The sequence below is a fragment of the Magnolia sinica genome, chromosome 17 (assembly GCF_029962835.1).
Source record: "Magnolia sinica isolate HGM2019 chromosome 17, MsV1, whole genome shotgun sequence".
Lineage (NCBI taxonomy): Eukaryota > Viridiplantae > Streptophyta > Magnoliopsida > Magnoliales > Magnoliaceae > Magnolia > Magnolia sinica.
In genome coordinates this window covers 70610404-70623100 of record NC_080589.1, presented here as the reverse complement: position 1 = coordinate 70623100, position 12697 = coordinate 70610404, and the positions used below count along the sequence as shown (strand labels likewise).

At 37.7% G+C, this 12697-nt stretch overlaps 1 protein-coding gene across 3 annotated transcripts in view; it reads right to left on the bottom strand.

The window, feature by feature from the left end:
* LOC131230787 (uncharacterized) overlaps nucleotides 1-11539 on the bottom strand; it is a 39686-nt gene extending 28147 nt beyond the window's left edge. For 2 of the 3 annotated variants that reach the window (XM_058226760.1, XM_058226762.1), the window contains exons 1-2: nucleotides 11331-11539; nucleotides 11077-11251 (exon numbers count right to left, since the gene is read on the bottom strand). In XM_058226760.1, the coding sequence (XP_058082743.1) occupies nucleotides 11077-11241 (165 nt within the window). In that variant the 5' untranslated portion in view covers nucleotides 11242-11251; nucleotides 11331-11539. Of the gene's footprint in view, nucleotides 1-2255; nucleotides 2467-2557; nucleotides 2623-3630; nucleotides 3824-6330; nucleotides 6912-11076; nucleotides 11252-11330 lie in introns of all 3 variants that reach the window. The other variant, XM_058226763.1, reaches the window with a different exon arrangement.
* Between the last annotated feature and the right edge of the window lie 1158 nt (nucleotides 11540-12697).

Sequence of the window (12697 nt, the reverse complement as noted above, 5' to 3'; positions counted from 1 at the left end):
TGATTTGGTTTCCTTTTGTCATGTACAACTGCTTTCATGTCGGGCATGCACAATGTGTTAGTATTAAATTGCTAGTTGGACAATAACTTAGCATTCTAACTAGTTGTATCCGATCAAAAGAAAGAAAAATACTTGAAAATAAGGTGTCATTTAGTGAGAGGACCTAACAACATCAAGATTTTATAGTCCCATTTTTAATAGGTTCAACACTCCTCCTTAGTTTCACATTATTGAAGCGGTACTTCTTCCACTTATTACAAAATTTTAACCAATTATTAGTTTTAATGGTTAAGTTTGGAAGAAAGTGCTTCTTTGGTGATTCTTACATGAGATGGACGACATGGGCAATGTTCTCAGTATCAATCTTGATGGACGTATCACACCTTTGTAATACAAAAACATATCACATGAGAAATATCAGATGTATCGTGGTTTCTAAAAAAAACATTGACAAATTAGTTGAATTTTTCGATGAACCTTTAATAGATGCTAAAAAGACATCACTGCACACTTAGAACTAAAAGGATTATAAAATCAAGTATATATAATTAGTTTTCTTTGTATAGGTACTAAACTATGCATTGTCAAATACAAGTGATGCAACTGTATTAAAAATTAATTCATACAAATATAACTGAAAAACAAATCATTCCATAATTTATATTGCTTATTAGCACATTCGATCTGATAAATACCTACATTTAATATATCCTACAAGATATGGAGCATTTATTTATAAATAATTTTTTTATATGTTTTAAAAAAGAAATTAATTTTTGAAAATAAATAAACAATTGTGGTTGATTTTAGGATTAGTATAGACTCATAACTATAAAATATTATGTGTACATAACATCTAGTCATTCTAATTTTTTCAAAAAAAAATTATTTTTAATATTTTTAGTTAAGGTTTAAAAAAATTTAAGAAGTTTTGTCAATCTATAGATCGGCATCCAAGGACTCTCAAATGACCTTTTCAACCTCTAATTGCAACTTAGATGGGTGAAATGGAGGAAATTTTGAATTTTTTCAATTTTCCAAAATTAAAACTTAAGAGGTCAAAACCCTTAATTTAATATGCAAAACATGCAAAATCATGGATCATGAACTTAATTCCACTGGTACCAAGGGATTTAAATAAGGAAAAGTTGTTCAAATTCATAAAAATTCACCAATTTGAGTTCAATAATGCATGCTCTTCAATCTTGATTTCCACCCTAAAATTTTCTTCTCTCTCAAAACAATCGGAAAAGGATTGGTTGAAAATTTCTTTTAAATGTAATGAAAGTAATTTTTTAAAAAGGAAAAATAGAATTTTTTTTTTTTTTTTTTGGGGGGTGATATTTTCAATATTTTCGCAAAGGGGACCAATACAGTTAAGGTTTCGTCAATACATTGTGATACATGTTGATACATTGCAATACATTATGGTCAATACATTGTGATACGTAGCGATACATTGTGATATATTGATTGATACTGAGAAGTTTCCCAACTAAAGCCAAGTATTACATTTTTACCATACGATATTTGGTAATATCGGTTAATAGCATCGATATCACAAACATTGGGTATGGGTTCCATCAAAATCAGATCAAGCTAAATCTCATTTTTTTAATGGGATCTCTTTTAAAATTTGGTTTTTGTTATTCCAAAGAATCCCATACATTGAATCGAGGAGATTGGATGCAGAAACCTACCTATGTTTGCTGCCATTGACATGAAAAGAGACGAACGAAGACTACTCTAATAGACACACCCAAGAGTCTTTGCAATACAAGACTACTGCACTTCAACTAACTGACCCAAAGTCATGGGTGAAGATCACCCGATAGTGAGTCCCATCATACGCCCAAAATTAGAATAGGTGACAAGTGATCTGGTGTGACCCACCTTCGGTAACTCTTACATTCCTAACCAAAAGACCAAATCTATTGAACTAAATTTTTTTAGGAAGTTTCTGGCATAAGATACCGAGTTTATGAATTTGAAAATGAAAGATTGTTATTTAGTTTCAGAGTTTAAGAATTTGAAAATAAAAGATTGTTATTTAGTTTTGGAGTTTATGAATTTGAAAATAAAAGATTGTTATTTAGTTTTGGAGTTTATGAATTTGAAAATAAAAGATTATTATTTGGTTTTGGATTTTTGCTGCATAATCTTGTTATCAAACATGGAGATGGATCGAAATGGGCCTGCACTTTTCTTATTCTACTACACAACTGCACAACTTCAAAGAAATTAATGAAGATTACCTTCTGTTCGTGGTTGTTGCCCCAGTCCACAGCGAATTTGATTGATCTGCACTTGTTATTGGCATGTATCGGCCAGTAATGACGCATAGGCATCAAACCTCGTGTGAAGAAGTCATAGTATCGGGGCTTCACGAACAAAGTAACAGAATCACAAGCCAATATGTATTTCTCGCTAACAGACCATGCAGATCCTTCGATATAAATCTTATATCTATATGAATTTTGCATGATAAATCAAAAGTTAGATGAAATGTCGTGGGAGAAATGGACATAAAGAAACAATTCGATATGGATAATAATACCTGTGAGTGCATTGGCCTGCTAAATCAGATTGCTTAAATCCTTGCTGAGATTCGCTGAGCCAGTCCTACAAGTACCTTCTGTTAGTATGTATGTATTTGTGTATCTATGTTTTCAATCATATGTTTATTTAGTTGTCCAATGGCATTCTTGCACGTGACCCATGTGCTAGTTTTCCCCAATATCCCACCATCCATAGGTGGTGGTGGGAATCCTGACACAAATTGAAATGGAATTTTGAGAAACCCCATTGGAACTTGTATTTGAGTTCCTTCACTATGTCAATAAACAATGAAGTGAGACAACCTTAATTTCTTATTCTTACACATTTATGTCCAAGTGTTGAGAAAATGTATTGAATCTGCTGGGTCCTCTCCAAAGCTTTGGAGGTTTAGCTTAACTTGCTACAGAAAATCTACCATCCAAAAAGATTGTAAAGCAGTTCAGCTTAACGTACGGGAGAGATTAAACCACACAGGTAGACTTTATGTTCGTATTAAAAGAGTATAAAACAGAGAAGACATAATAAGATTCAAACTCACTGTTTTGCTTTCCCACCATTGATTCAAAGGCCATTCTTTAGATGGTATGGATCATCCAATTAATGCGTATCTTAAATCAATTTGATACAGTGTGCCCCACTAGATAGACGATCCTATCCAAAGATAACCATTTCACGTGTAATATATCAACATGGCTCAACCATATTTCACTTCTAGCCCTACTTAGCAGGTCACTCACTTTTGTACATGTGGCAAACATCTGAGGTGAATGAGGCCGAAGATCCAGTGGGCCCACATGTGGGTACATCATTTCTCAAAACCAAAACCAAGTGGAGTTGACTGATTGAGGTAGCCATCCAATCAGTGGCCTGTGAAAGGAACGATTACATTAACAATCCACATTCAATCAGAAAAGCTCCCAGCAACTGGATAAGCATAATTGTCCAACTCATAACAATCTTTAGGCCATATATGCATCCACTCAATGGCCCAGCAGATTAACGGTCCTGATCTCCACAAATGTTTGCCGCATCATGTGAAGTGAAGTGCATGGCTCTACGAATATGATGTACCTGTGCATAAAGACGAGCATTCCAGTCGTGAGTGTCAGAGACGTTGCATTTGAGGAGGTCTCGCCTCTTTGCTGTGACACTAGGGTTCCCTTTCCAGTAAGCGTAGGGATTCCTGTCCATCCATCTCAGCCGCTCATTCGACTCTTTCAGATCCTTGGACAGGGATTCCCACGGCTTGATGTTGATCTCAGACCTGATGGAAAGTGCATGCAGCCATATAAGTAGGATCAATACTTAATGAAGGGATAGGACTTTAAGGGTTGATCCAGCCTCAGACTTGATAGATATATATTTAGGGGCAGTTTGGATACCACCGAATAAGTTACTTTTTAACTTATATTAACTAATTAAGTTACTTTTTTCACTTATAAAATCACTGTAAAAGTAGTTTATCTCTAAAAGCTACTTATTTTAATAACTTATTTATTTTTTAGCTTTTTAATTTATGACCTTTCTATTTCTGTCTCACAGTCCATGCTAAATAAAGATCGAAAACTCTCTCTCTCACGGTTCATATCATAGGTGGCTCCAAATGGTGGACTGTCAACATTGAACGTGGGACTCACAAGGAGGATAATCCACATAAAAGGTGGGCTCCACATGATTGATGACCACGTATTAATGTGAGACCACGTATGGATAGTCCATGTGACTGCTCAGCCTATAATGATAAAAAGCCCACATCCAAAGCGGGCTGGCATGATGGACGACCCATATCACAGGTGGGGCCTACATGATGGATGGTGCATGTTAAAGGTGAATTCCATGTGATGGGAAGTGAACATTGAAGTTGGGCCCCACATGATGGATGATCCATATTGAGGTGGCCCCATATGATGGATGGTCCACATCAAAGACTAGCCTCTATTGATGAATGACCCACAACATGATAGGCAAACACAGTGAAGGTGGGGCCGACATGATGGACAGTCCGCATCAAAGGTGCACTCCACATAATATGCAATTAATAATGGTGGCCCCACATGATGGGTGATCCATATCAAGGTAGGCCCCACATGATGGACGGTCCAAATCAAAGGTCAAGCCTCGTGATGAATGTCCTATATCCAAGGTGGGCCCCGCATGATGGATGACCCACATTAGAGGTGGGGTCGACATGATGGATGGCTCCACATGATGGGCGGTGGATATTGAAAGTGGGCCCCACATGATGGACAATAATATTCATAATGGGCCCCACTTGATGGATGACTAACATCAAAGGTAAGCCCTATATAATAAATAATGCACATTAAAGGTTGGGCCATAATGGTAAATGGCCCACATCTAAAGTAGGCCTTGCATGATGGACTGCCCACATCAAAGGTGGGGCCCAATGAATGATCCACATGAAAGATTAGATCCACATGATGGATAGTATGGATAGTGGATATGAGGGGTACCAAACAGACTGGAAAGATAATTACTTATGATGTTAGAAGCCAAACATATTTTTCTACTTTTTGATTGATAAGAACATTGTTTGCCAAACAAACTTATTAGATAAATAAGTAGAAATTAAGATTAGCTACTTTTGGCATAAGTAACTTATCCAAAATAACTTACTATCCAAACTCCCCTTAATTGACTATATTTAGACCGGTTATCTTTATAAAATTACTCTCTTAATTGACTATATTTAGACTGGTTATCTCTATAAAAATATTGTAGACAGATAGACAGAGAGAGAAAGAAGAATGAAAAAAAGAAAAAAGATGAAAAAAGCAACTACATGTTTGCATAGCTACCCAAAAACGTTTAAGGTTCGTATGTGGCCTCATGAATTTATTAAAAAAGAAAAAAAAAATTATGTTCTAAAAGGCTTTTACAAGACCAGTGGCTTAGCACAAGTTAGAGCGAGTCACATCAAGCTGACTGAGTTAGCAGGCCAATTTGATTGCTATGACTCGGCATGAGTCAGAGCAATCCATACTAAGTTGACCGGGTCAACTACTTGGTAAGTTTTGCAGTGACTTTAGGCGCTCCCATATTCAAGTTTCCCATAGACTCGACTTGAAATCTCGCTAAGTTGAGTTGACTCAGCGAAGTTTGAGCCGAGTCGTTGTGTCTTAGAGCTAGGCCTGTTGCAACCGCAGATATATGCTCTGTTCGACTTCTCGACAGTGATTGTTTATCGTTAAGATGGAATGATGGAATGATAGAATCAGTCTGCAGCGTGCACTGACGGTGGCAATTCATCCACTGTAACAATGGCATACATGTACGTCAATTCAGACTGTTCAAATCATTATTCATCCTTAATAATCCAAACCATTGAAATCAGATTTGATCATGCAGTCATGTCTATTGGTGTATCAAGGGCCAAAAACAGATGGTTGAGATCATTGATCAGTGTGATTTATTTTTTACCATACACACCACACGCTATCCATTATAGCCATCACACCTTGGACACGTGGATTCGATTGAATACATGCATGTCAAGAGTCCCAGTTGATGAGTGTCCACCAATGGTTTTCTACAGACTAGCCTCTAAAATCCAGATCATAGATCATGATGTTAAGATCTTGATGAGTCTCATCAGATTCTCCGAGTCGACACAATTCGGTTGGACCAGATCCGATTCAACATCCCGAGTCACCCTTGACTCGGGCAAGTTGAGACTCAGCTTTAGAATAAAAGAATCGCTACGAGTCACGGAGTTAAACCAAAGTATAAAGAAAAGTCGTAGCATTTTACCAACCCCAGAAGGACCAATCCGGGAAAACAACATCCAATGTCTTTTCGTCTCCGCAGTACCGAAACAAAGGTGGTGGGCCCGACGCGTTCGGACCTCTATAGTCACGTGACATCACAAACGGAAAGTCACCACAGTCGAACATTAGGTCCAGATCAGGTACCCGACCCGGGTACCTCCTTAGGAGCTGCAGGATTCCCCACAGTGTGAAAACATCACGTGTCTGAATCGCCTTCCTCTGGTACTTCTCCACGTAAGCTGTGCCGTTCAATACCACAAGTCGAAAATTTGCAGTCCTTTTTGCCCTTTCTACCATCTCCTTTGAGATTTTTGAAGCCTTCCATGGCCGTAGATCTTCATGGATCCAACGGAAGTACTCGGGGCAGGATGGTGATGGACGGTCATCTTTGGTTTTGGGAGGTGTTGGACGATTTGCAGGGCAGGTCTTTGTCAGGTTTCCACGGGAGCAATTAAGGAGATTTTCAGGGTTTATTGGGGGCTTTTCGGGGTGTTTGTGGGAGTGATGGTGGGCTGTTGTTTTGGCCGTAGGCATCAGTTTCTTTCCGTCGCTACTTATGATAGACTACAAAGGATAAGGAAAATGAAGTCATCAAATAAGAAACGTCAATCTATATATGTGGACCATGATTTAGATAATGCATTGCAAGGTTTGACGAAAAATTGTCAAAACTCCCTCATTATACGTTGAATTGAGGTAATCTTGTGCTTGTTAAAAAAATAATTCATTGAACTTTCAAATGACTATACAATTAGCTCATTTAGAAACCATTTGACATTTCAAAAGTGAATTTAAAGTTTTTATCACGATCTAGACAATGCTTTGATCATTGTTTGGATGATGCATCAAATGGTCCTTATAAAAACAGTCATAACTCACTTGTTATAAGTTGAACTGGGGTGATATTGTATTTGTTGGAAAGATAATTCGATGATTTTTCAAATAACTTTGGAATCATCTTATTTAACATTATTTAGCTTTTCAAAATGGTCTTAAAACAGCAATCACAGTTTGAGTAATGCATCAATGGTCTCATGAAAATATTCATAACTTTCTTATCATAGGTTGGATTATAATGATTTTGGCCTAATTGAAAAGACAATTTAACAAACTTTTGAATGAATTTAGAATCATCTCGTTTGGATACCGTTTAATATTTCAAAAGTTGACCCAAAGCCCCACTCTTGATAAAAGACTAATATAAACCTAATGCTTTTAGGAAAGAAGAACCTATCTTCTAAAAAGAGTTTTTTTATTTTTTATTCAAACCCTTTTATAAGGTCATTACCACTGAGATGAAGTGAAAGTACAAAAAATAATAATAATAATAATCATAATAATAATAAATAAATATTTTGTTTTAAAAAAAAAAACCTATATTCTAAAAGTGATTTTTTTTTTCTTTTCTTTTAAATCTTTTTCCTTTTATCAAATTTCTTAAAAAATGACCCATCTAAGCAAAATCTATTGAAAAAGGAAGAAGCTATCTTTTAAAGCATATCCAAAGCTCCAGTGGACCATACCATAGGAAACAGTGAGAATAATGATTTCCACACTTGAAACCTTCCAACACAGTATACATTCAATTCACACTGTTTCATGTGGTATGGATAAAATACGGAAGTCACTTCCCACAGAGTTTACTCAGTGCTTTTAGTGTGGAATCTGCTTCATGCTTAAGGCCCGTTAATTCAGGGGATCTTACTCTTACTCCGGTGGTCTCTGGTAGTAGACGCTCAGGAGTTTCAACACGTGGTTGAGGGTTCGAGTATCCATAGGTTGTGAAATTCCAAACGGTGTGTGTGGTGGTGTGTGTGCGTGTGTAAAAAAATAAAAATAAAAATAAAAAATAAAAAGCCCGTTAATTCAGGTGGGTTTTGTGGTAATGGCCTGATTTTAGGTGCATCTGGTCGGTATTGTCAGAGGATGAATTATTTAGATAACATATCAAAAAACACAGTGGGCCCTAAAACAGTAGAGAAGGTTTATTGGTTGGCTGGCTGTCACTCCCAACTGCTCCTTGTGGCGTGGGCCACTTGAGTTTCCCCTTCGGGCTAATTTTTAGGGGAAGTGGATTTGAGTAGGGTGGGTGCCGTGGGGCCTATCATGATGCATGTGTTTAATCCATTCTATCCATCCATTTTGTCAGCTCATTTTAAGACATAAAACTAAAAATGAAGCTGACCAAAGGTTCAAGTAGACCACGCCCTAGGAAATAGTGGTGATTGAATGGCTAACATTGAAAACTTCTTGGGGGCCACGAGTTTTGGCTCAAGTTGATATCTGGGTTTTCTCTTTATCCATGTGTGACCTTATCAAGAGGTTGGATGGTAGATAAACATTATGGTCAGACTTAGGAAGGTGATCTGACTTGAACTCCGGATCTGCTTCATTTTTTTAATCTCACCGTAGAATGAGCTGAAAAAAACATATGGATGATGGTGTCCACTTACGTGAAGGAAACCGACGCCACCGACCTTTGTGGTGTGTCGAGGCCACCAAGTTTTGTGGGGCCACCATGATGATGTATGTATTATATCAAAACTGTCCATCTATTTGATGAGAAGGTTTTAAGACTTGAGCTTAAAAAATGAGATAGATCCAGAGATCAAGTGGATCAAACAAAAGACAATAGTAGATATTGAACGTCTACCATTGAAACTTTCTCAAGGGTTACAGAAGTTTTGGACCAATTTAATATTTGTTTTTCCCCTTTATCTTGGTTTGTGTAAGTGTATGAACAGTTTGGATGGCAAATAAACGTCACGGTGGGCTATAGGAATGTTTCAATGGTGGGAATCATTGTCCCCACTATTTTTTGTGGTGTGGTCCACTTGAGCATTGGATATGACTCATTTTTGAGATCATGATATAAAATTATCTCGCCAAATGGATGGAAAGTGTGGATATGATGATGGGCCCACAGAACTTGGTGACATGAACACACCACCACGTCATATCCTGTGTGTGAGCGTATGCGCGGGTAAACTAAATAAAGAAAGAAAGAAAGACATGTGGCCGATATTTGCGGACGCGGATTTCCTGGTAAAGACTTTTGCCAGTTCCTGCTCTCGGAACCAGGTGTGGCTCACTGGGATGTTCGTGAGAAATCCATCTCATCCATTCGGTTTTTTAGTTCATTTGAGTCAAAAAAGAAGCCGGATCCGATACTCAAGTGGGTGGAAGACATGAAGATTAAACGTCTTGAAATAATCGTAGGGCCACAAAAGTTTTGAATCATTTTAGTATTTGTATTTTCAGTTCATCCTAATAATCCTAATAATAACGATGTCATCAATGATAAAAATCGCCGTCTCTGGAGGAGTGGATCTGCGGGCTTCCTTTTGGTTTCTTATCCTAAAATGAACTCACATGATGGATAGAGGAGTGGATTTCTTGTAAAGGGCCTACTTGACTTGCTACTGAATTGACGTCACCAAGCTCTGTGGGCCCACCATAATATATTTTTGGTATCGACACCTTCCGTCCATTTGGAGAGATCATTTCAGGCAATATCCAAAGAATGAGTTAAATTCAAAGCTCTAATGGGCTTGAATAGAAAAAAGTGAGGATAGTGAGGCCTACTGTTAAGAGCTTCTAAAGGCCACAAAAGTTTTAGATCAAATTGATATTCATATTTTCCCTTATTAATGTTTTTTAAAACTTTTAAACATGTTGGATTTCAAATAAACATTATGATTGGCCTTAGGATAGTTTCAACTGTGAGAATCACTCTGCCCGCTATTTTATGTAGTGGGGTCCGTTACAAATTTTATCTACCTCTTTCTGTGGCTCATACTTTAAAATGATATCTCAAAATCGATGGACTGTGCAGATACAGCACATACATCATAGCGGCCCGCGGAACTCAGCGATGTCACTTCAGTAGCCGATTCGCTGCTCAACCTGTCGGTGTCTAATCTGCGTCACTTCCACGGAAGAGTAGGGAGGCAAGTCACATGATTGAGGGTGCTCGCTGAATAAATTTAAAGTACAGATGAGGGAGTACACTTTTACGTGGTATTCCCCCTCACATGCCGATAACAAGCGACACGTGTATAAGATCCAAGCCGCTCATTAGGTGCAAAACATCTGGCAACTGCCTGGATGATAAAAAAATTCAGATGGATACTCTTACATAGGTCCAACATAGGTTTACACAAGTGTAAGCTGAACACGGACGGTTAATACATGTGTGGCCCACCGATCCGATTATCCACTTTTGGATTTGAACACCGGATGAGTGAGCTTAGAACTTTTGTACGTGTTCTTCATGCATCACATGTTATGGATTGAGGTTTTTAAATCCCACACGTGAATTCAGCCAGACCGTCTCTCTCTCCGGACGGAGACGCGAATGATAAAAATTATTTTCTGGAATCAAGGCGGCTGCTGAAATTCTCATGCTAGGTCAGGGACTTTTTAGGAAATAAAAATTAGGATCGTTTGGTACCGTCCATTTAGTGTAAACAGAAAACGTATACGTGTGTGAGAAATCCAACCCGTTGGAAAGGTAGGACTCGTGATGAAGACTATCTGGCACAAAACTAAGGATGATCTATCCATTCATCAGGTGGGCCAAACGCATAGACCTGATGAATGTATTAGTATGATGTTTTGGTCCAGTAATCATGAAGATGGGGCCTACATTTCAGGTGTTGATGTCTTAGATAGGTGACACGTGGCTGAATGAGCTAAATGGACGGTACTTGTGGGTCAAAATACTTACAGCATTGAGCCAGTGAGCGGAAATAAAGGCGCCGATGCAAAGGGCGCAGACAAGCAGTCCGGTCGTTCTCGTACGAGCCTTCTGCAATGTTCCCCGACATACCGTCCCCGGAATGTAACGGTATATTTCCAATACGTTACGGAAAACACTAAAAAAGCGCTGCATGCTCTCTCCTCTGCAGTAACAGATCGCTCCCAATCAAAAAAAAAAAAAAAAACCAGAAGAAGAGAAATTTCTAGCCCCTATTCACTTACCAGATTTTGACGGTCTGGATTTCTTAGAAAATTCTCGAGAGAATTTGAGGAGAGAGTCGCTGGAATTCGATATTTGGAAGAATTAGCTCCATGATACAGACCAGAAATTTGTAATTATGGTTTTTGAGAGAGGAATCTGATCAAATGAGAAGATTTAAAGCGAGAAAAGGAACGGTTGACGACAGTAAGGCACAAAAAAGGGTTTAGAATGAAATGGAGGAAGAGAATGGCAGCGTGTTTGATACTTTACGTCGAGCTACTCTTACACGTGGCATACACCCATTCAATCTAAACCGTCCAAATGGAACCTACTGTTGATGGTTCATCAACCGAAAATCAGATTGGATGAAAAAAAGCTCCTAACCTATGACCTATGGTCACTTGTTTGATGAATGTTAACCGTTAGTTATTATTATTATTATTATTATTATTATTATTTATTTATTTCTGACGTGCAGATGCACGCAATCACTAGCAGTAGATTATTATCATTATTATTATTTTCTGAGTTTCGCAGTACTCCACCTTCGTATTGATATTCCTAAACCTGCCACTTAAAGTTATTTAAAGTAATCCGCTTAAACTCTTAAAAGAGGGTAAGAAAATCACTTTGTTGATTTTGAGTAACGGCTGCGGGAGGGGTGTCGTTAATGTATAAAAATGACTATATTGACTTTAAGGGTAGTCGTTTTCTTCAATATAGCTTTGCCATTGGGAACAACTGCATGATTTAGATTACAGGGCTCATCATTACGTATACAATTGATCAAAACCGTTCATATATTTTCTACAATCATTTTAGGCCATGAGATAAAAGACTAAAGTATTATAAATTACAAGTAAGCTCTAGAAAGGTTCCATCCATGGACAATTTTAGAATTGTAAAATAAATTTACTTAGCGTGTTCCAGTACTTGAGCGTTGAACATACCTTATTTTCAGAGTCATATGTTAAAAGATCTAACAAAATGGATGAGCAATGGATTTTTCACAAACGTCACCGTGTGCTTCACCTAACTTACACCTAACCACCCAAGGATATGGGAGGGAGTAGTTGTGAACCTGACTTGCAACCCTAATAGTGGGGCCTACCTTGATGCATGTATTGTACATTTATGCCATCCAACCTTTTGATAACATTATGTAAAATTGGATGAAAGGAAAAAAACAAATATCAACTTGATCAAAAAAATTTATGGCTCATAAGAAGTTGTAATTGTCAAACAAAACTATTTCTTATGTTTCAGTCCACCTAAGATTTGGCTCTACTTAATTTTTGAGCAATGCCCTAAAATGAAATGTAATTATAGATGGACGGTGTGGATATACAATACATACAATAAGGTGGGCCCCACGGTCAAGGCAGCA